At 35.1% G+C, this 24,086-nt stretch overlaps 4 protein-coding genes across 14 annotated transcripts; 2 read left to right on the forward strand and 2 right to left on the reverse strand.

The window, feature by feature from the left end:
- Positions 1 to 5,938: 5,938 nt before the first annotated feature.
- LOC114368278 lies at positions 5,939 to 7,745 on the forward strand (the record flags this gene model as incomplete). The annotated part of the gene is made up of 3 exons (XM_028325595.1): positions 5,939 to 6,255; positions 6,356 to 6,410; positions 7,358 to 7,745. Coding segments are annotated over 3 exons (447 nt in total), but the record flags the coding sequence as incomplete, so codon positions are not given.
- An 888-nt stretch (positions 7,746 to 8,633) lies between these two features.
- On the reverse strand, positions 8,634 to 9,306 carry LOC114367960. The gene has a single exon (XM_028325247.1). The coding sequence runs from the start codon at positions 9,246 to 9,248 to the stop codon at positions 8,682 to 8,684; it is 567 nt and encodes a 188-aa protein (XP_028181048.1). The 5' UTR covers positions 9,249 to 9,306; the 3' UTR covers positions 8,634 to 8,681.
- On the forward strand, positions 9,203 to 17,762 carry LOC114367957. Of its 11 annotated transcripts, none has more exons than XR_003657291.1 (13): positions 9,203 to 9,314; positions 10,046 to 10,192; positions 11,224 to 11,686; positions 11,804 to 11,838; positions 11,934 to 11,997; positions 13,085 to 13,254; positions 13,513 to 13,542; positions 14,494 to 14,592; positions 15,496 to 15,586; positions 16,057 to 16,357; positions 16,458 to 16,512; positions 16,618 to 16,680; positions 17,411 to 17,673. XR_003657291.1 is itself a non-coding variant. In XM_028325244.1 (13 exons), the coding sequence occupies exons 7-13, from the start codon at positions 13,117 to 13,119 to the stop codon at positions 17,483 to 17,485; spliced, it is 789 nt and encodes a 262-aa protein (XP_028181045.1). In that variant the 5' UTR covers positions 9,203 to 9,314; positions 10,046 to 10,192; positions 11,224 to 11,439; positions 11,609 to 11,686; positions 11,804 to 11,838; positions 11,934 to 12,142; positions 12,937 to 13,116; the 3' UTR covers positions 17,486 to 17,701. The 11 variants fall into 11 exon arrangements, 9 of the variants coding, with proteins under 9 accessions (XP_028181045.1, XP_028181038.1, XP_028181044.1 ...); XR_003657290.1 differs by lacking the exon at positions 16,618 to 16,680 and adding an exon at positions 17,181 to 17,307; XM_028325244.1 differs by lacking the exon at positions 16,618 to 16,680 and having other exon boundaries at positions 11,224 to 11,439; positions 11,609 to 11,686; positions 11,934 to 12,142; positions 12,937 to 13,254; positions 17,411 to 17,701.
- Positions 17,763 to 18,263: 501 nt separating this feature from the next.
- LOC114367959 lies at positions 18,264 to 19,214 on the reverse strand. The gene has a single exon (XM_028325246.1). The coding sequence runs from the start codon at positions 19,060 to 19,062 to the stop codon at positions 18,493 to 18,495; it is 570 nt and encodes a 189-aa protein (XP_028181047.1). The 5' UTR covers positions 19,063 to 19,214; the 3' UTR covers positions 18,264 to 18,492.
- Between the last annotated feature and the right edge of the window lie 4,872 nt (positions 19,215 to 24,086).

A 24,086-nucleotide genomic window follows, 5' to 3' on the forward strand; every position in this document is an offset into this window, starting at 1 on the left:
TGTGAGATTGATACACTTTGAGTGATTTTCTTCTATTTTTGTTGAACCCAGTGCTTCCTCTAAATGGTCATTTAGAAACGAAATGCTAACATCCAAAATCTCATTTATGGTTATGAGAAAATTTCATCAACATACTCTCCTTCCCCGATAGACACATTTTTTTTCATCCAAAAAGCATATGTTGCTCTGATCAGTTGGAAGTTTTGTCTCTTTACTAAAGCATGTTCGCATTTTAGTGAAGAAAACACCGAGACTATTTTTAGTCTCACAATTAGCAAGAACTACATAGGTCTGAGTTCCTCATCACAAATTGAGGATACGTAGGAGCAAAAGTCCTGCTTTTGTCGACCATCCCACCTTTTGTTACCGTGACCCAAGAGTCCGGTGGCATGCGGAGCCACATGACCGTGGGATCCCCAAATTCGTATGTTCCATCATTTATCATTTGTATGTTATCTTGTTTCTATGACTTGAGGGACTAACGTTTGTTTTGTTTTTTCGATTGTCTTTTGTTTTGTGCATACATTTTGTTTGGACTGTTGCGTTAATGCTTACTTTGTTATTGTTGATAATGTTTGTTGAAATTCTTAAACCTTGTAGAGTTTTCCTTTAGGAACGTCGTCCTAAAAATAAAACGAACAAAAAATCATGATAACGCCAAGAATAAAAAAAAAGAGAAAAAGAAAGAGGGGTTGTGAACAAATGTCGTGTCTATATATAAAGAAAAGAAAAGATTTTTTTATATGTAAAAAGTGTATGGAAAGATTTTGTGTGTGTGTAAATAATGTGTGAAAAAAAATTCTTGTGTGTGAGCCATGAGTGTATATAAAGAAGTTTTTGTATAAACCACGATTTGTATGTTGAAAAACGAAAAAGAAGTCTTTGAACAGGAATAGAGTTGTTATATAGACCGTGTTGATATAAAGAGAAAGAGTTTTTCATACATGTGTATACAAAGAAAGTTTATCGTGTATAGGAATGTAGGTGTACAAAGAAAAGCTTTTCTCATAGATGGCGATGGATGTATAGTTTTTGCAAACATAAAAAAATGAGACAAAAAAGAAAAAGAATGAAAGACCTCGAAGGTCGGCATGTTATGGTCATAGGAAGCATAAATCATTCGTAGAGAGCAAACATATCTTTTGGAAACAAGAGACTGACGCTAAGAGTTCATTTTCCAAAATAACCGAGATAAGAATGGATGGATTCATTGAACCGATGAAAGAACATAATTTGGAAATATTGGGTCTACTTGTGTAAATCCCAAGCCATAAACTGGATGTTTGAGTACCCACCTAGCTGTAGCCATGACTAATTTTGCACGTTGTTTCCAAATCATCATTGTTACACGTGCCTCGTGGAAATAATATGGAAATTCAACCCGAGACCGACACCTTGACACACGAATTTGTTTTGCCCCAGATATCAAAATCGGGCTTGCACGATGAAAAGACCATGTTGAGACACAACCTTAAGCTACTATGAACCTTGGCCCATGAAAAGAATCCTCATCCTTTCCCTCAAAGAAAAGGACAGTAGAATATCCTCAAGGGAGAGCGAATAACGAATGCTAAAACCCGAATTCCTAAACAAAGATCGGAAAGGAAGAAATGAAAAGAAGGAAAAGAAAAGGAAAAGAAGGATTCCCGATCGAAGATCGGAAGAAAGTAAAAAGGAAAAGATCGGAGGAAAACAGAATAATTCCCGATCAATAATGGATAGCAAGAAAGAGGACAGGAGATCTTCGGACCAAATAAATTTTCAGCGAGGTAAATAACCACCGATAAAGGGAAAACACATTTTTAAAGTGGTTCTTCCTTTGGGAATGCCATTCAAAGTCGCTCTCGACTGGCGATATCCCGCACCACATAAACAAAGAGGAAAAGACCGAAACACCCAGCTTCCTCTCCAAAAACACTACCCTCGAGAAAATCCTATTGATCCGTGATCGTGCGTGTGATCTTTTGGTTCAATAGGAAATCATGTGCAAAATAAAGTCATGGTGCAGTTATGGTTTGGGATTAGGGTAAAACTCTTGCCTGTGTGAGTTTTTATACACTTTGAGTAATTTTATTCCCAGTTTCAGTTTGACCCGACGTTTCCCCTGAATGTTCATTTAAAAGCTAAATGTTGACATCCTGCCCTTCATTTTCGGTTACAAGGAAAATTACTTTTGGCATGGGTATATTGTTTTTCTAAGATATGGTGCTCTCGCGAATGATTTATTTTTCCTTGCTAAAGCATGTTCACCTTTTTAGGTGAAAAAACCCGGTGGACCATTCGGTCCTGCCAACGAATCTTATCCGGAGCCCCACGAATTGATTGCCTAGCGCTGTTCGTGCATCCTCCACCAATGAATCTTATCCGGAGCCCCATGAATTGATTGTCATTCATGCATCCTCCACCATCGAGTCTAGAGCCCCACGAATTGATTGCCTAGCGCTGTTCGTCTATCCTCCACCCTCAAATCATATTCGGAGCCCCATGAATTGATTGTCATTCATGCATCCTCCACCATCGAGGCTGGAGCCCCACGAATTGATTGCCTAGCGCTGTTCGTCTATCCTCCACCCTCAAATCTTATCCGGAGCCCCATGAATTGATTGTCATTCATGCATCCTCCACCATCGAGTCTGGAGCCCCACGAATTGATTGCCTAGCGCTGTTCGTCTATCCTCCACCCTCAAATCTTATTCGGAGTCCCATGAATTGATTGCCTAGCGCTGTTCATGCGTCCTCCACCATCGAGTCTGGAGCCCCACGAATTGATTGCCTAGCGCTGTTTGTCTATCCTCCACCCTCAAATCTTATCCGGAGCCCCATGAATTGATTGTCATTCATGCATCCTCCACCATCAAGTCTGGAGCCCAACGAATTGATTGCCTAGCGCTGTTCGTCTATCCTCCACCCTCAAATCTTATTCGGAGTCCCATGAATTGATTGCCTAGCGCTGTTCATGCGTCCTCCACCATCGAGTCTGGAGCCCCACGAATTGATTGCCTAGCGCTGTTTGTCTATCTTCCACCCTCAAATCTTATCCGGAGCCCCATGAATTGATTGCCATTCATGCATCCTCCACCATCAAGTATGGAGCCCCACGAATTGATTGCATAGCGTTGTTCGTCTATCCTCCACCCTCAAATCTTATTCGGAGTCCCATGAATTGATTGCCTAGCGTTGTTCATGCGTCCTCCACCATCGAGTTCGGAGCCCCACGAATTGATTGCCTAGCGCTGTTCATGTATCCTCCATCGTCCTATTCGGAGCCCCATGAATTGATTGCCTAGCGCTGTTCATGCGTCCTCCGTTATCAAGCGCGAAGCCTCTGGTGACTAGGAAATATGGTTTTTTGTTATTTTCCCGATCGGTTCCTTCGCCAAACATGTGTATATGTATGTATTATGTTATTGGTGTTTTTAGTTGTTTGTGTTTGTTTTGTGTTGTGCAGAGAAAGAAGAAGGAGAGACGGGAGTCGTCATAGACTAATCACGGAAGGGGCGAAGACGGATGAAACCAGTGTTTTATCTTTGCTTTCCTCTTATCTCCGATAAAAGATAAGTAAAGAGGGGCAACTATCATACCCTAATTCCGTTTGGGGACCATTGTTTGATGGCATGCAACCTTTGGTTTACCGCTTCGAGGTACTTGGCACCCTTTGTTGCACAATACATGAAGTTCTGGGACATGCCGGAAATCAAAAGGAAGCATTGTTACGCAATCTGTGAAATTCTTTAACATGTCAGAAATCAAAAAGAAGTATTGTTACGCAATCCGTGAGTTTCCGTAACATTCCAAAATCTAAAAAAGGAGTAATTACATGATCCGTAAGGTTTCGTAACCTTACGAAAAGAAAACAAGTATCGTTACGAAATTTGTAAAGTTTCGTAACGTTACGAAAAAAGAATCACCAAAAAAGCAAAGGTGGATGTATTTAGTAAAAGGGGGTGCAAATAGCAACCAGGTCCACTTGGGCCTTCCAGGATGTTCCTCCAGAAGGCAGCTGCTCCTGGAGGAAGCAAGCTGGCTCGCCTGGGCGAGCTGAGTTCGCCTGGACGAGCTGGGTGGCAAACTCCTCCCCTATTTTCCTATAAATAAAGGGAGGAGTGAAGATGAAAAGGGTTCAACCCTTCTGGTACTTCGTAATCACTTAAAATTAGTGAGGAAAATTGTTTCCATGAAGAAAATCCAAGCCGAGGCGCTTCCGTAACGTTTTCGTGGGTTATTTCGCGAAGATTTTCAACCGTTCTTCGTCGTTCATCGTTCTTCGGTCTTCAACCGGTAAGTTCCCGAAATCGAACTTTTCAATTCATTCTATGTATCCGTGGTGGTCCCCATTTGTTTCATGTACTTTTATTCTCGTTTCATTTACTTTCCATACCCCCTTTTGACGTGTTTTAGTCATTTACTTAAGTCATTTTCTCGCCTAATCAAAAAATAAAATAAATTTTCACCGATCATTTGATTTGTAATATCCGTTAATTTCTATTAAAATGAAATCTGACCGTTCGGTCATGCCGTAACCACGTTGGAAATCAAAAAGAGGTAAAATAATAATATAATAATCAAAAAATATCTTTTAGTAAAATAAACCAAAAAAATCAATCGGACGTTCATGATCACTAATTCCTTTTATATTGTTTACTGTCCCTGGGTGAGGATTTCTGGGTGAGGATTTGTGTGTGTAAAGTGTGTGGATTAAACAGAGATGGACTAAAAGTGTGTGAACTAGTGGCTTTTGGAGTAAAAATTTTGCACTATTTAGATGGGACTTTCTCCATGAATTGGTCATGAACTCATGATAAATAATTGCCTGTAGACAACACGTGCTGGATGGGAAATCCAAAGAGTACATGTGTATAGCTTGATAACAAACTCTTTATGAAAAAAGAGTGAGAGTATATTAACGAACCCCACATGTGTGTGTGTGAGAGAGAGAAAGAGGAGGGAGGGATTGATTTATACTGGTATGAGTCAAATCACTCTTACATAGTTTTATCACAAACTTCATTGTTGGATCCAAAGCATTTACCATATGAGTCAAATTGCCTTTTAGCTATTTGTATGAATGATAGGTATTTTTGTGTCGATGATTTGGGGTTTTTTGTATGCATAGGGTTGCCCATTGTTCTAGTTGCAATTAAAACTAACTAAAACCTACATGCTGAGTATAGCCTGTCAATCAATTTCAATCTCATTTAGAAGTAGAGTAAGACTTGTCTCCCTGGTATGCCATGAGCAATGGCTGGAGAATTATCCTCTCCCCCTCCAGCTAACAATCATATAGATGTTAAGGAATTAAATCACATTTATCTAAAAATGCTTCTCATTCTTTTTCACACATTTCTAAGATGTTTTTGCTTGTACTTGATACCTTACATTGTGTTCTATTTTTATGCATTGGAATTGCTAACCGTCAACAATTGACAATGACAATGTTTTATACTTCCTCCTAGGAAAAGTATGGATACCAAGGTAGATTTTCCAATAAAGATCAACCAAAGTCTGATCAACCAAAATCTGGTCAACATTCTGGTGGAAAACCACAAAAGAAAAGTAAACGTCACTTCTTTGTAGTTCACATTTTTAGTTTGTTCCTTCATTTTTTTTCCCATCACTTCTTCCCTAACCCACTCCTAATTTACCCCATTTTGAGTTACATTTGTAATGTTTCAAATCTCAGGAAATATATGTATTTCATTCAATTATTTTTAATGGATGTTTACGAAGGAAAGTACACTTTTCTAGCAACATATGTAGGTTTAAAGTATAGTCATTATAGTAAAAAAAAATTGGCACATGTAGTGATTACAATTTATTATTTCATCATTGCATAGTAGTAAATAATCTGAGCATAGATTGAAGATGTTTTGTTATGCCATCTGGGACTTCCTTGTGAATGTTTCTTTAAAATAACATTTGCATACTTTCCTAACCACTGATCTCCATTATATGCTCAGGAAAAATCAGAAGAGAATGTTTCTTCGAGGACTTTGACGGCCATGAGCAAATATTCCAGGCAACATTTGGTAACAAATGGTATACATGGTCCTTCAACAATTGGAGAAGTTCTTCCTCTGAACATTCCACATCTGGGTTTGAATGGAGGGAACATTCAAATAGGACAAACAAGTGGAAAAATGAAAGTGATACTGAGCATGAAGATGATGACTCATGTTGTGAAGGATCAAGTTCTGATAGGACTGTTCTGGGTCTGCCTCCAACAGGTCCATTAAAGATTGAAGATGTTAAAAATGCGTAAGTGCTTCAGCATTTCTGTTCGGTGCAAGACCTTTTACCAGACATAAAGACAATATATACATTATAAACTGCTAATATATGTTTATTTCCCTTGTAGTATCCGGTTATCGGCTTTAAAATGGCATCCTGATAAGCATCAGGGCCCTTCCCAGGTGAGTTTGAAATATTCCTTTGACCAATTTGCATCTTAAATACATGTTAGAAACTTGGAATTGAAAGGGGCATTATGTATGACAATTGACAACTTCATATGTTAGGTTGACAGCCAACCCACCCTACTCGAAACTCAGTATCACCTACAAACTGTCTTCTTGGATGTAGGTGTAAAGTATAATCCATCCAGAACTACCATGTGTGTTGACCCTCTTGATGAATAAATTTATGCACAAAAGTAGTTGACAAGTACTGTAGAATTGGCATTATATACCATCTATGACATTTATGAACAATGGCTAAATAGCCATCTGTGTCTGTCTGGTGGCTTTTATGGTGCACCCTCTCATAAAGGGTGCACTACTAGTCCTACTAATATCTGCATTGATTAAAATGAATTTTGCATCAATGGATAATATTCATTGATCATTACCTATAATTTTTTTAGTAGGTTATTTTTAAAATTTTATATTGATAAAAAAGTCTCCCTAAAAATTGGAAATTGTTAACCAGCCCTTCAAAAAAGAAGGAAAAAAAAATGGGAAGTAACGAATGTCTTTGGTGGGTTTTTCAGCAAATAGGTATTGTGCATCTCTGTTTAGACAGTGGTATATGCGCATTCTTTTATTAAAAATTGAAAAGAAGATTCAAATTGCTTGAATTCAGCACAAAACTTGAGAATGTAGTTCATTTTTACTGGTTTTCCATCGATTGTAGGCAGCTCTGATGGTCAATGGTTTTCAATGTTTGCAAAGGGACAACTGAAAATTTATTTCATATATGAAGGATGAATGACAAATATAGGTTATACTCTGAATAGCGAATTGTAAAAAATTATATCAGGTGTTTTGAGCACAACAAAAGTCACCTTTCATTCTTCATCTTTTGGTTATTGTAAGTGTGCTATCTGGTCTCATGTTTGCGCTTTACCTTCATGTGATGGCAGGCAATGGCTGAAGAAAAATTCAAACTGTGTGTAAATGCATACAAAACATTATGCAATGCTCTCTCCCCATCTTAGGTGGCTTGTTACAGCTTCAAGTCAGTAAAGATATCCATCACAATTGATCAATGTAGTACGATTAAATTTATTATTTTGGGTTGGCATTTAATTCACAGTAAGGTCATAATTTCACTCTCTTAGTGGAAAAGAAGTTAATTTTTTGACGCAAATATAATTTTCCGACTATGGGATGCTCCCTTGAGTTATATCTTGTGATTTGATGATCATTAGACATTTTTTAAAGAGTAATTACTACAAAGCAAAATAATCATCTCATGCGGATTTGTTAACAGAATCAGGATGGAATGCAATGGAACAATCATGTTTTTCCTTTCGTTATGTTTATAATAATTTCATGTCTATTTTTGTTTTATTTTTAAAAACTTAATTAGAATATAGTAACAGTATAAAGGTTTGTTACAGACTTACACTCATTTAATAGTGTAAAGGTTTTTTAAAATTGTTGATTTTTATAATCAATTATTTTAAAATTATAGAATATTTTTTAATGGATTGATAAATCGAGAAATTATGAAAATTAAATTCTATTTTCAATGTATTAAATATAGAACAGAATTTATGCATTAATTCGTAACAGATTGAGTAAACGCTATCTTAAATGTATCGATATGGAAGTTGAAGTGATTCACAGCTTAAAAAGTGGTTTCTTTTACACCAATTTGAGATAGATTGCCTCATTCATTGCTCGTTTTGTTGCACTAGTTTGGCAAAAGACAAGCACAAAAGATATATTTTTTATGATATTTCAAGGCTACAAAAGAAAGATCACAAGATGCTCTTGAGAAAGTGTTTGGGGACAACGATTGGGGCGTGGGGTTAGTCCCTTTTTGTGTAATGCAGTAAGTGTGTGGATTTATGTGCTCTATTACTCTCCACACAGAACGGTGTAATGCAGCAAGAATCTCACCACAGAAGCTGATTCAATCTTTTTGACAAATACCAATTGAAGTCCTGGATTCGAATTCCGCAATTGACATTTTTAACAAAATTAACCCCATAAAAAAAATCATTTCTCTTCTTAATACTTTCAATTTTCAAAGATGCATTCTTTTCAAACACTTGAAAGAGAATAGAATACACTCATAATCATAGGCTACTTACTATAAAGCAATATAGACCTTTTGACTGGCCTTAGCAATCTACGGATCTAACCGTTTCTCGGTTAATAACTAAAATAAATAAAAAAATGCACAGAACGAATGATAAGAGAATGGATTTGATTCCAGAACTAACACTGAAGTAGAAATTAAAAGCAAAGAAGAACGACAGAGGAAGAGATCATAAAAGCGTAGATCAAGATCAAGAAGCCAAAATGCAGAGCCCAATTCCTCTTAAACTTTCCGAAATAGGTCTCAGGGGGTTCCTGGTAGTGAATCTCGAACTCGTCGTCGGCAACAACGGAATCGTAGTCGGCATTGGCGGCGGCGAGTCTGATCTTGATGTCCCTGAATTTCTCGGTGGCCAAGCCGAGGGTGAGCTTGTGGCAGCGGCGCTGGTACTTGAAGGCGTTGATGCACCTTAGGGTTTGGGCGACGGAGACGTAGAAGATGAGGTGGGCGATGGAGAGGAGGGTGATGGGGATCCAGCAGTGGCGGCATTGGAGGCGGGGGGACTGGGCCAGGGCCAGGAAGACGAGGCCCAGGAAGATGAAGAATATCTGGAAGAGCTTGTGGAGCTCCTTCTTCTGGAGGTCGATGGCACGCTTCTTCTCCAAGGTTTTCTCGAAGTGGAGCTGGATTATGGTGTTCAGGGCCTGGAAGGCTGTTTCTTTCGACTGGTGCTGGTGCTGGATGCTGCTTTCGTACTCTGCCATGGATGGAAGCTAAGGTCTTCCCTTGTCCTTGTCCCGACAACAACGTTGCCACATTTCTTCGCCCAGGTTATTATTGCTACTCCTATACTCTTATACTACTACCTCCCAATCCATAGGCTTTTAAGCTATGCATATGTTATTTTTATTGAAAGGTAAAATATTATGTTGTTTATGATTTTTTACATTTTTATATAATATTTAAAAAAAAAACTTAATTAATGGTCTAAGATTCTAAAAGTTAAAATATAGTCTTACTAATGCTTGTTGTCACAGTAACACTGGTCTCGGTAACTTAGCCACTTAGGTTGGTAAAAAAACTTTTACATAAACGGTGTAATGAATCATCTCAAATTTCATTGACCTCATTTTGTTTAGCACTAGTATTTACTTTTTTTTAACTTGAGAATATGAAATAGAATTAATTTATTAGAATTGTGTTTACTTATATTTTTATTTCGCTTTAATTTAATTATATTTAAAGATTATTGACTGATGGGAGATACTTTACTTCCTCCATCTTTTATAAGTAAAAAATAAAATTCAAATACTGCATTTTTTTTATATGGATGATTCAGCATTGAGGAATATGCATTAGGGTGTATGTGATTAGATTATATATTAAAAAAAATCAATTTTATCTATTTTGTATTATTAATTTATTAAAATAGTATAAACTTAGTTTTCTCATTCAAGCTATCTTAACTTATATGTATACATCCTTTATTTTATGAAATTTTTTCATATACATTAAAGATTAAGGTATTAAATAAAGATATTTTAGTTTAAATATTAAACAGGGCCAACCTCGTCAGGTTCGACGCTTCCGAGATCGCAAAGGACAAGCGCGGTTGGATCTTCGATCCCATAGCACCCATTATTGTTGGATGCAATTGGAATACGGCGTCGTTTTTGGTTTGGAAGTGTTTACCGCGTGTTCGTTTGTGGTTCGTCTCTCTCATTCGAATTCTTTTTCTCTCTAGTTCGAATTTCTCACTCAGACTCTCTTTTTCTCTGGTTTGTCTCTCTTTCCTATTGTTTGATTAGGGTTTGATTTAGGTCTAATTCGCGATGTTCCTCTTGTTATAGAGGATCTAAGCGATTGAGTTTTTGAATTTGTCGGCTTATGTGCAGGGCCAGCCTTGAACACCTGTGTGTTAGACTTTTGTTGTGTGTTAGATTTCACCCCTCTGTGTGTTGAGTTAATTTGGGGATTTGTATAGATTTCTGCAACAATGATTGTTCATGCTCATCATGATCTAAAATAATATTTGCTCGAATGGAATTGTGAATATTTGTGTCTTCTTCCCTGTGTTGATGCATTTTACATGGCTTTATAAATTATAAACAATATCTTTTATTTTTTGTTAGATATCTGAATCTGATACACATCACAATATTGTGAACTTTATGACTTGATTAAATTTTATGAATAAACTCGTTACAATTTTGTAGAAAAAATTATCTGTAGGCTTTCATATTATCATATATGTCTAACATTATGCTGATATATCAATCTAGATCATATATAACTTTCACTATGCTCATAAAATAATTTTCAATGCCTGTTTAGTTTTACTTTCTTTTTAAATTCAGGTGAAATTTTAATTTTTCTCCCCACTGTGTTAGTGGCATTTCTCATTGGTAAAGAATTTCTTATTTTGTGTTTAATTCCTGTGTTTGCTAAATGAAGTCTATAATGTGATATTTCATTACTTTGCCTGACTAAAGCATGTTAACTAATTTTAAACCTTAAATGTTTTTTTCCTATACTTTCACCTAGTTACCCAATTGAAATTACAAATTTTAATCTTGGGGTCAATAACAAATTAGTTCTAAATTCTAATATCACCATATATCCTCACTACCAACTTTAGTAGAAAATTGATGTAAATGTTGAACTATTATTGAGTGTAAATTTTAATCAATGCAAGACAGGCATTGTAATGCTTGTGTCATATTTCTCTAATTTGTGCAGAAACAATTCTCTGAACTACTGATTAAGGCAGCTAGTGATTATGGTGCTTTGACAGCATCAGTGGCAAATTTTTAGTGGAGAGGAATGAAAGAGGATAGGGTCATGCTGCATTTTGATTTTTGACAGGTGTAGGCTAGGGGAGGCAATAAATCTGTGCAGAGATCCATCATTAATATTGGACAGATGGTTCTTCTTCATGGATTGACACTGTTCACAGTAAACCATGCATGACATGCAATTGCTATACTTATTAGCTTTAATGGAACCATCAGTTGCCTATATGTCATGATGTCTTTATGATCATTCTTTTTAATTTTCCCTGCATATAAGTTCTACTTTCTTTTGTACTAATTGATTTTTAATATTTTGTTTTGCTTTTGTACAGAATTATTTTCCCTTCAGTGGCATTTCTCACTGGTAGTGATCTTGTTCCTGGGCCTGCTGCTGGAGTGTTTCCTTCAAGGTATTCTTACCTGCATTACTTTTTTTAATCTCTTAACAGAATTGTTAGTCCCCCCCCCCCCTTTTTCTCTAATTCTTATATGTTTTATTCTTTGAAACTTTCCTCTCTTGATTTCAGGGGTGGTCATGGCATTGGTGGAAGCATGCTTGTAGGTAAGTTTAAAATATTCCAATCTAGTTATATGAAATTGTGTATTATTTTTGCATAACCAGAATTGTTGATGCTTAAGTTCAACACTTGGAAGCAGGGCCTAATGACCCCCGTTGGTTTGGTGGTATTGGTGGAGATCCTGCTTTTCCTGGAGGATTGCCGTAAGTTGTTTACATCTCCTTTTTATTATTTCCAAGTGATCAGTGTAGTTAAAGGCAGTGCAACCTACAAAGCATGCCTTAGGTGCTAAGGTGGGGGAAGGGAAGGTTCCAAGTTCTTGCTCTGAAGCAATGTAACTTCAATGAGGTGTACATCACATCACTTGTACCTTGACTATTAGTTTTCTGTGAGAGCCTGACTAAAATGTGCTAATAGACCCCAGCCCATGAAAAGCGTTAGCTTTCATGTATAATACAACTAAGGAAGTTATGCAATAAATGTGAGAAACGTCACCAACTGCCTAACCAAATTCAACCACCATCAAAGCAAACAGTTACCTTTTTTTTTTCCCATTCAACTATTTACATGATTTGGCACTTTCTATGACCATTTAAAACTTTTATTTATTGATTTTATTGGTATATTTTTGCCACCAACAAGCTTCTGCTGTTTAAGTTTTTCCCCTAATATCGAAGCACCTTTGCTTTACTTGCTTGCTTTGCTCTTCAATTTGTTTTCTATAATTGACTTCATATCATTTGAATCTACAATGCTCTTTTAAAACCAATTTTAGAGGTGTTTAGAACTTCTTTCAATCTTATAAGATACTAAAATCAATAATAAAATGTTCAATATTAATTAATTGTTTTTTTTTTTGGAAAAAAATTAGCTATTGCTGACACTAATAGTGGTAGAAATTCAAAAAATATCATTGGTAAAACATTCATGGAATAACTATTCATTAGTGTTGAGATGTTTTTTTGGGTACATATATTGTTAAGATGTTTGTTTATATTGAAAAGAAAATAAACTTGCAAGTAAATTGAAAAGGGGTGTTTCTAGTAATAAGGGTGTAAGTTTTAATTGCCAACAAAAATACAATTTTAAGGCCCATATCTTGTGGGCTGTAGCGTGCTCATTCCATGATTCCTATGATGTAGGAGAGCCAGAAAGAAACGAGGTTAGCGAGACAACCTCGGCGTAGTTGTGGCCTTACCTCAACCCCCCTCCCCAAAAACTATTCTTTCAAAACGACGACGGTGTTAGCTTCAGATTCCTTTAAATTTGGTTGCACTCTAACTCACGCAGCCCATAGCAAGCCGCTTTCTTCCTCCTTCGATATGCAATTAGCACGATGGCGAAACTTGTTGTCTCCGAAGACTCACGCTATTCCCTCTCTTATGCATTTCTCCGAGTTTCATTCCGAGTTTCATTCCACTCCTTATTCATGTCAGAAGTGGAACAACAAATTCAACTCCGTGAGTTTTTTTTTTTTTCTTGTTCTATTTAAAAATTTTCTGATTTCCAAAAGGCCATTTGCTTTCGTGGTGGTGTCAATATATGACAAAATGAGAGACTTTTACGTTACATGATATACAAACAAATGTTTGTCTATCATCTTTTTTTTAGTTTGGGTTGTTTATGTTCTCATTTCTTCTTGGACAAGTGATTAACTTTTTACTAACTACGACAAAGCTTGGAAATTAATACAATATTTTTATTTTTTTTACTTACAGGATGTAAAAAAATGTCAACAACCATCTAAGGTATGCATTGGAGCGTATAACTAGAAAAAAAGGAATATATAGGCTGTTTTTCTTAGGTGATCTAGCACATATGTTTTGGCCTATTTTTGTATAAATATAAGAAGCATATCAAACCGATCATTATATGCGTTCTAACATTGTAAAGTATTATACCATGCATTGTATTGTTGGTATTTTAAATTTTCTCCATCATGTAAACTGGTTTATACAAGGAGAGAGGGCAGCAATTTGGGCATGTCCAGTTGAATGCCTCTTGAACACATTCACACATGACAACACCTAAGTTAGCTGGTACCTGTTAAGCTGTTTCTGTATGGTGAAGATTTTCTACCCCTTAAATTAGACATGTAGTGAAACTGCTATTTCCCTTTGTAGATAATGGATTCAAGCCCTAATTTAAAAGAAAATCAGGGAAGGGTTGAGAGAAGGAAAGATATATTCACATTTTGTACTATATTCTGTATCTTTTCCTGTTTTCTTTGACTATTGAGTGTGCTTAGTTAACATATGACATCTTTTATTGTTTCTGTTTACAAATACAAGGAATTTCAGAATCAATTGCTGCACTATTATGGTTGATGAATTTTTTTTGCCAAGTACTAAAATTATGTGCAAGCTTGCATTTATTGCTGAACAAATCTTTAGTCTTGCATGTATTAGAGTGGGTTGCACTCCTATGATCAGATTGTATTGATTTTTCATTTCTCAAGCTCAAGGGAGTTTTTAACTATTAGATGCTATAAGATTTTTTATTGATGTGCAATATCGATTGTATTCTTAAGAAATGCAGATGGAAATTTGTTTAGCATGTAGTTTACGACTGACATAATTATGTCTCCCATGTGTTACTTTACTTCATATAACTGTTATGGGGAAAACTCTGCTGCTTGTTTGACATCAATATAATTATTAATATTGTTGCTTTACTGAGGATGGAAATGTGAATTTCAGAATCACATAAAATTTATTACACGTCAGAAGCGTGCTGACGCAAAGAAAGCACTCAATAGTCTTCTTTACAATAATGGAGCCTCTAAATTTTCTTTTGAGGTATGTTTTTTAAGATCTTACTGTTGAGAAACTTTGTTATTTTATGTTATTATCACTAATTCCTTTTGTATTGTTCACTGTCCCTGTGTTTGCTAAAAAATTTCTGGGTGAGGATTTGTGTGTGTAAAGTATGTGGATTAAGCAGAGATGGACTAAAAGTGTGAACTAGTGGCTTTTGGAGTAAAAATTTTGCACTATTTAGATGGGACTTTCTCCATGAATTGGCCATGAACTCATGATAAATAATTGCCTGTAGACAACAGGTGCTGGATGGGAAATCCAAACAGTACATGTGTATAGCTTGATAACAGACTCTTTATGAAAAAAGAGTGAGTGTATATTAACGAACCCCACATGTGTGTGTGTGTGAGAGAGAGAGAGAGAGAAAGAGGAGGGAGGGAGGGATTGATTTATACTGGTATGAGTCAAATCACTCTTACATAGTTTTCTCACAAACTTCATTGTTGGATCCAAAGCTTTTACCATATGAGTCAAATTGGCTTTTGGTTATTTGTATGAATGATAGGTATTTTTGTGTTGATGATTTGTGGTTTTTTGTATGCATAGTGTTGCCCATTGTTCTAGTTGCAATTAAAACTAACTAAAACCTACCTGCTGAGTATAGCCTGTCAATCAATTTCAATCTCATTTAGAAGTAAAGACTTGTCTCCCTGAAAAGCCATGAGCAATGGCTGGAGAATTATCCTCTCCCCCTCCAGCTAACAATCATAGAGATGTTAAGGAATTAAATCACATTAACCTGAAAATGCTTCTCATTCTTTTTCACACATTTCTAAGATGTTTTTGCTTGTACTTGATACCTTACATTGTGTTCTATTTGTATGCACTGGAATTGCTAACTGTCAACAATTGACAATGACAATGTTTTATACTTCCTCCTAGGAAAAGTGTGGATACCAAGGTAGATTTTCCAATAAAGGTCAGCCAAAATCTGGTCAACATTCTGGTGGAAAACCACAAAAGAAAAGTAAACGTGAGTTCTTCGTAGTTCACATTTATAGTTTGTTCCTTCATTTTTTTTCCCCATCACTTCTTCCCCAACCCACCCTCAACATCACCAACATTTATAGTTTAAAATGAAAAGGCCAACCCTTATTTCGTAGGCAAAGATTGTTTTCCTGATTTACCCCATTTTGAGTTACATTTGTAATATTTAATTTAAAATCTCAGGAAATATATGTATTTCATTCAATTATTTTTAATGGATGTTTATGAAGAAAAGTACACTTTTCTAGCAATATATGTAGGTTTAAAGTACTGTCATTATAGTTAAAAAAAATTGGCACATAATTACAATTTATTAATTTCATCATTGCAGAGTAGTAAATAATCTGAGCATAGATTGAAGATGTTTTGTTATGCCATCTGGGACTTCCTTGTGATTGTTTCTTTTAAATAACATTTGCTTACTTTCCTAACCACTGATCTACATTATATGTTCAGGAAAAATCAGAAGAGAATGTTTCTCCGAGGACTTTGACGGCCACACTGAGCAAATATTCCAGGCAACATTTGGTAACAAATGGTATACATGGTCCTTCAACAATTGGAGCAGTTCGTCCTCTGAACATTCCACATCTGGGTTTGAATGGAGGGAACATTCAAATAGGACAAGCAAGTGGAAAAATGAAAGTGATACTGAGCATGAAGATGATGACTCATGTTGTGAAGGATCAAGTTCTGATAGAACTGTTCTGGGTCTGCCTCCAACAGGTCCATTAAAGATTGAAGATGTTAAAAATGCGTAAGTGCTTCAGCATTTCTGTTCAGTGCAAGGCCTTTTACCGGACATAAAGACAATATATGCATTATAAACTGCTAATATATGTTTATTTCCCTTGTAGTTTCCGGTTATCAGCTTTAAAATGGCATCCTGATAAGCATCAGGGCCCTTCCCAGGTGAGTTTGAAATATTCCTTTGACCGATTTGCATCTTAAATACATGTTAGAAATTTGGAATTCAAAGGGGCATTATGTATGACAATTGACAACTTCATATGTTAGGTTGACAGCTAACCCACCCACTCGAAACTCAGTATCACCTACAAACTGTCTTCTTGAGTGTAGGTGTAAAGTATAATCCATCCCGAACTACCATTTATGTTGTGACCCTAATTGGCATTATATACCATCTATGACATTTATGAACAATGGATAAATAGCCATCTGTGTCTGTCTGGTGGCTTTTATGGTGCGCCCTCTCATAAAGGGTGCACTATCAGTCCTACTAATATCTGCATTGATTAAAATGAATTTTGCATCAATGGTTAATTTTCACTGATCATTACCTATAATTTTTTTAGTAGGTTATTTTTAAAATTTGATATTGATAAAAAGTCTCCCTAAAAATTGGAAATTGTTAACCAGCCCTTCATAAAAGAAGAAAAAAAATGGGAGGTAACGAATGTCTTTGATGGGTTTTTCAGCAAATAGGTTTTGTGCATCTCTGTTTAGGCTGATATATGTGCATTCTTTTATTAAAAAATGAAAAGAAGATTCAAATTGCTTGAATTCAGCACAAAACTTGAAAATGTAGTTCATTTTTACTGGTTTTCCATCAATTGTAGGCAGCTCTGATGGTCAATGGTTTTCAATGTTTGCAAAGGGACAACTGAAAATTTATTGTCATATATGAAGGATGAATGACAAATATAGGTTATACTCTGAATAGCCAATTGTAAAAAATTGTATCAGGTGTTTTGAGCACAACAAAAGTCACCTTTCATTCTTCATCTTTTGGTTATTGTAAGTGTGCTATCTGGTCTCATGTTTGCGCTTTACCTTTATGTGATGGCAGGCAATGGCTGAAGAAAAATTCAAACTGTGTGTAAATGCATACAAAACATTATGCAATGCTCTCTCCCCATCTTAGGTGGCTTGTTACAGCTTCAAGTCAGTAAAGATATCCATCACAATTGATCAATGTTGTACGATTAAATTTATTATTTTGGGTTGGCATTTAATTCACAGTAAGGTCATAATTGCACTCTCTTAGTGGAAAAGAAGTTAATTTTTTGACGCAAATATAATTTTCCAACTATGGGATGCTCCCTTGAGTTATATCTTGTGATTTGATGATCATTAGACATTTTTTAAAGAGTAATTACTACAAAGCAAAACAATCATCTCATGCGGATTTGTTAACAGAATCAGGATGGAATGCAATGGAACAATCATGTTTTTCCTTTCGTTATGTTTATAATAATTTCATGTCTATTTTTGTTTTATTTTAAAAAACTTAATTAGAATATAGTAACAGTATAAAGGGTTGTTACAGACTTACACTCATTTAATAGTGTAAAGGTTTTTTAAAATTGTTGATTTTTATAATCAATTATTTTAAAATTATAGAATATTTTTTAATGGATTGATAATACGAGAAATTATGAAAATTAAATTCTATTTTCAATGTATTAAATATAGAACAGAATTTATGCATTAATTCGTAACTGATTGAGTAAACGCTATCTTAAATGTATCGATATGGAAGTTGAAGTGATTCACAGCTTAAAAAGTGGTTTCTTTTACACCAATTTGAGATAGATGGCCTCATTCATTGCTCCTTTTGTTGCACTAGTTTGGCAAAAGACAAGCACACAAAAGATATATTTTTTATGATATTTCAAGGCTACAAAAGAAAGATCAAGTCCTGGATTCGAATTCGACGATTGACATTTCAAACACTTGATAGAGAATAGAATATACTCATAACCATAGGCTACTTACTATAAAGCAATATAGACCTTTTGACTGGCCATAGCAATCTACGGATCTAACCGTTTCTCGGTAAATGACTGTTAATGCTAAAATAAATAAAAAATGCACAGAACGAATGATAAGAGAATGGATTTGATTCCAGAACTAACACTGAAGTGGAAATTAAAAGCAAAGAAGAACGACAGAGGAAGAGATCATAAAAGCGTAGATCAAGATCAAGAAGCCAAAATGCAGAGCCCAATTCCTCTTAAACTTTCCGAAATAGGTCTCAGGGGGTTCCTGGTAGTGAATCTCGAACTCGTCGTCGGCAACAACGGAATCGTAGTCGGCATCGGCGGCGGAGGCGGCGGCGATTCTGATCTTGATGTCCCTGAGTTTCTCGGTGGCCAAGCCGAGGGTGAGCTTGTGGCAGCGGCGCTGGTACTTGAAGGCGTTGATGCACCTTAGGGTTTGGGCGACGGAGACGTAGAAGATGAGGTGGGCGATGGAGAGGAGGGTGATGGGGATCCAGCAGTGGCGGCATTGGAGGCGGGGGGACTGGGCCAGGACCAGGAAGACGAGGCCCAGGAAGATGAAGAATATCTGGAAGAGCTTGTAGAGCTCCTTCTTCTGGAGGTCGATGGCACGCTTCTTCTCCAGGGTTTTCTCGAAGTGGAGCTGGATTATGGTGTTCAGGGCCTGGAAGGCTGTTTCTTTCGACTGGTGCTGGATGCTCCTTTCGTACTCTGCCATGGATGGAAGCTAACCTCTTCCCTTGTCCTTGTCCCGACAAGAACGTCGCCACATTTCTTCGCCCGGGTTATTATTGCTACTCCTATACTCTTATACTACTACCTCCCAATCCATAGGCTTTTAAGCTATGCATATGTTAAATAATATCTTGATTGAAAGGTAAAATATTATGTTGTTTATGATTTTTTACATTTTTATATGATATATTTTTAAAAAAAAACTTAATTAATGGTCTAAGATTCTAAAAATTAAAATATAGTCTTACTCATGCTTGTTGTCACAGTAACACTGGTCTCGGTAACTTAGCCACTTAGGTTGGTAAAAAAACTTTTACATAGACGGTGTAATGAATTATCTCAAATTTCATTGACCTCATTTTGTTTAGCACTAGTATTTACTTTTTTTAACTTGAGAATATGAAATAGAATTAATTTATTAGAATTGTGTTTACTTATATTTTTATTTCGCTTTAATTTAATTATATTTAAAGATTGTTGACTGATGGGAGGTGCTTTACTTCCTCCATCTTTTAAAAGTAAAAAATAAAATTCAAATACTACATTTTTTTATATTTTTTTGGTGTTTTAGCTTCTTAATTTTTTTCTAAACAATTGATATTTTAGGATTTTAAAGTCTAATCCAATCCAAAACATCACAAAATTTTCAACTATTCAGGATACTTCAGCGTTAAGAAATATGCATTAGGGTGTATGTCTGACCAGATTAGATCGTATACTAAGAAGAAAAAACTAATTTTATCTATTTAGTATTGTTGATCTTTTAAAATAGTGTAAATGTAGTTTTTTCATTCAAGTTATCTTATCTTATATGTGTACATTCTTTATTTTATGAAATTTTCTCATATATATCTTTATTTAATATTCACTACTAATGATATAAGTATTAAAGATTAAGGTATTAAATAAAGATATTTTAGTTTAAATATAATAATTTTTAGTTCCATTAAATTTTCTTAATCCATGTCCAAGGCAGAGTGGCCATAAATATCAAAAGATATGAGAATGAGATACAAGTAAAATTCAACTATTTTTTTTATTTAATAAAATTATCTTTAAAATATCTTTAATTTAATAGGAAGCTTATGTTTGATATCAAGTTAGAATGAAAGATAGTTTAATAAAATATTTATTTTTTAAATAGGAATGATATAATTTAACAATTTTAATTTTATTAATAAATATGAAAACAGTTTTCTTTATATAAAAGAGAGCAAATAGAGTATGTTAAAGCATGTTAGTGTTGAATAAAAACGAAGTGTTGGGGATCTCGATCAATAGGTTGATTAGATTCTATATTCAAACTGAAATAATCGAACGGTTAGAGTAATGAGAGGAGAACGATGAGTGAGCAATGATGGCATTGTTTTAAAATGATTTAATGTTATTTTTGGTCCATTATATTTTATAATTACTTTAGTTGGTATTATTATTATTATTATTATTATTATTATTATTATTATTTATTCATTCATTGAATTTAATCATTTAATAATAATAATAATTTCTTTGACCAATTATTCTCAATAACACCATTAAGGAATTTTTCTCCTTTCGTCAACCCAAAAAGAGTGTTGTCCTGCCATGCTTATGTCTCCTCCACAATCTCCTTACACAACTAAAATTGTCGCCTCAACTAACGACAACAATCGTCTCATCGTCGCATCCGATAGTAGCGCATTGACGAAGGTGAAAATGAAGACCAACAATGTCAGGTTGTGGATGAGATTTTACCGATCATGTCAGTCAAAATCATCTTGCAATGAAATGCACCATTTGGCCCCTCATTGTAGACAAATCTCACAAAGAGACACACGGTGACTTCCTCATTCAAAACTGAGTTATTTGGCAATTTAGGATCATATACTTTTTTTTTTTTTATCAAAAACAACTCTTACTATCTCTCATGTTTCTATTTCCAATAACATATGAAAGGTTTTGATTTTTCACTAAGAAGTATAGGAATTTTCGATGGTTCTAGTAAGATTATGTATTGATATTGTTTTTTCTGTGTGGTACTCTATTTTTAACCTTTTTATATCTGAAAGAAATTCGAGGAGATGATGATATTTTTAATTATTTATTTTCTTTAAAAAAATTAAAGATATTAATGTTTTTTAGTCGTTACTATGTAAAGTTAATTATTTTAAAAAATTTAATGTCACTTTTGATCCATTATGTTTCGCAGTTCTTTCACTTTAATATATTAAGTTTTAAAAGTTTCATTTTGATTCTTTACATAAAATATTAATATTTTTAAAGAAAAATTAAAAAAAGAAACAAAATGATACATTTTAAAAAATAAAAAATCATAATAAAACTTTTAAAATTTAATGCACCAAAATGAAACATATGTAAAACATAATGAATCAAAAATGATTAAGCCTTTTAAAATTAATGAACTAACATACCTTTTAAAATTATTTGCAAGGTGTAAATTGATTTCTTGAAAGTTAATTTACTTTCGTGATGCCAATTTTATTTTTTTTAAATCCAAAGGCTTGGTTCATTTCCCTTAAAATGTAATCAGCAATAAAGTTGGGTATCCTGCTAAAGACCTTGGGACTAGCATGTAAACATGAAATCCTAGCTAAACTATGAGCAACCATGTTTGTTTGTCTCCTCACAATGCCAATCCTAACATTTGGCAAAAAATTTAACAGGCCAGGGGTTTACATTGTTGAACAATGCTTCCAAACTCTGATAAATGTTCCCTACTGTTGTTTATTGCATAAACTAGAAGTTGGGTGGTGATCTAGCTCGATCACGACATTCTCCATCTGCAACTATTTTAACCATTTAATTGCCACCAGTAGCGCCACTGCTTCAGTCTCATGTGGAAGAGGTAGAAACTTCTTGAAGTTCGTTCAAGCCCGAACAAACTCCCCTCTATCATCTCAAATGCACATTCCCATCCCCATACTCCCATGATCTGCATGCAGTGAAGCGTCCAAATTACACTTGAGTCTGCCTGTCTCAGGAGCTCTCCAAACATGATCATCTCCTGTTTCCTTCCTAGCATGGGCCTGCTCAATGTGCTAATTTGGCTTTCTCCAACTATCCAGAACCTCCTTTGCCATGCATGATATCTGCCTTGGGGTCTCACTTTTTTATTCTCCCACAATTTAACATTATGACTCTTGCATATGCTCCATAAAATCATCAAGAAAAGTTATCCATGTTGGTCAGAAAAGGCTCTAGCGCATTTAAAGATTAACTCCTTCAGACTCTCCACCCCATCTACCATCTAGTTTACTATTAGAGTTTTGAGTTTTGACCACCAAAGTACTTGGATTTGATAGTAACCTCCACCCCTACTTACCCAGCATAGCTAGATTGAAATCTCATATTTCTCGTTGTAAGATTCTCTCACCTCATCCAATTTAACCCTCAATACTAAAATCACAATAATTTTTCTTCTCTTTTTTCTCTTAATGTTTTTAACTGTTTTTCTCTCTCAAATAAATCCATCTCTCACCTTAATCAGACCCTCTCTACTTAAATAAGTGAGACAAAATGAGTCTTCTCATTTCTCATTTGTATTTTTATGGGAGTCCAAAAAACCCAACATCCAGCTCATCCAGTTTATCCCTCTCCTGTTTCTTTGTCCAGAACCCCAATAGAAAGAATTGAGCTTCCGCTGAATCTCATCACCAATGGACTCGGGCAATAAGAAAGCACTCATACAATAGCTTAGAATTGGTTGAAGAAACGATTTGATTAAGACTTCTTTCCCCGCTCTCGATAGATTCTTACCATTCCAGATTTGAATCTTCTTCCAAACTCTGTCCCGGATATATCCAAACACACTCCTCCTACTTCTCCCAATAAGAGATGGTATCCCAAGGTATTTACCTGACCCAAGGTCTTTGGTAACACCTAGGGTAGATGAAATCATATTACGTTGGGGCAAGGGAACATTTTTGCAGTAGAAAACCTCTGATTTCGCTAGATTAATAGCTTGATCGGAAGCTGCCTCATATGTTTGAAGGATATTCTTCATTGCCAAACATTCCTTTTCATTAGAACAAAAAACTATCATCCGCGAACAAGTGACTCACCACGGATGCACCTCTACAAATCCTCAACCCCATGGAGATTCCCACAAGCTTCTACCTTCTTGACTCAATGCACATGGACATTCAGTTAACCCACTTCACATCAGAACCCATCTTAAGCATAATGCTCTCATATAGCCCTAGTCAACATGGTCATTTTCTTTGTTAATGTCTATTTTCAGAGCCACCTCCTCCTACATTTCATGTTGTGAATTATTTTCGTGGCCACTAAAACATTGTCCAGGATCGACCTTTGCTCAACAAAGGCCGATTGGTCCTCCGCAATGCACTTGTGAAGCAGTGGCCACTAAAACATTGTCCAGGATCCACTTTTGCTCAACAAAGGTCGAAATGCTCCTCCGTGATGTCCATATTTGTTCACGGTAAAAAAAAAATTATGACATGTTAAAATTTCCAAAAAAATATTATAAAGTAGCTTATAAACTATTTGACTAGGTGTTCGTAAGCTAGTTTGATCAAAATGTACTTTTTTTTTAAAGTATACGAACTTATTTTAATATAATTTATAACTTATTTTCAGAAGTTACTTAAAATTCTTTTACCTTTTTTTACCATGGAAATAAGCTTGCTGACTTTATTATTTTCTTAATTTCATCTTCACTTATTTATTTAAAATATATTTTTTTACCTTTTGCATACTGTGCATTTTCCTCTAGCTGGCACTACATTTCAAGACATGTCCACGATTGACTTTGTCTATTATACAGTGTACATGATGCTTCTTATTTTTTACACAATGAAATAAGAGCAGCAATAATCACAAATCAAGATAGATAAGGTCCCAAAAAGTATAAACCATTTTAAGGTTTCTATTTTTTTCTAAATGTTTCTTTAAAAAAAATTGAAAGAATATTATTTCATATTTTGAAGCAGAGAATGAATTGTTATTATTAGGTTAAAAAAATAAATTTTGCCTTGCCAAATTTTA

Source organism: Glycine soja, chromosome 9 (genome assembly GCF_004193775.1).
Source record: "Glycine soja cultivar W05 chromosome 9, ASM419377v2, whole genome shotgun sequence".
NCBI classification, from domain to species: domain Eukaryota; kingdom Viridiplantae; phylum Streptophyta; class Magnoliopsida; order Fabales; family Fabaceae; genus Glycine; species Glycine soja.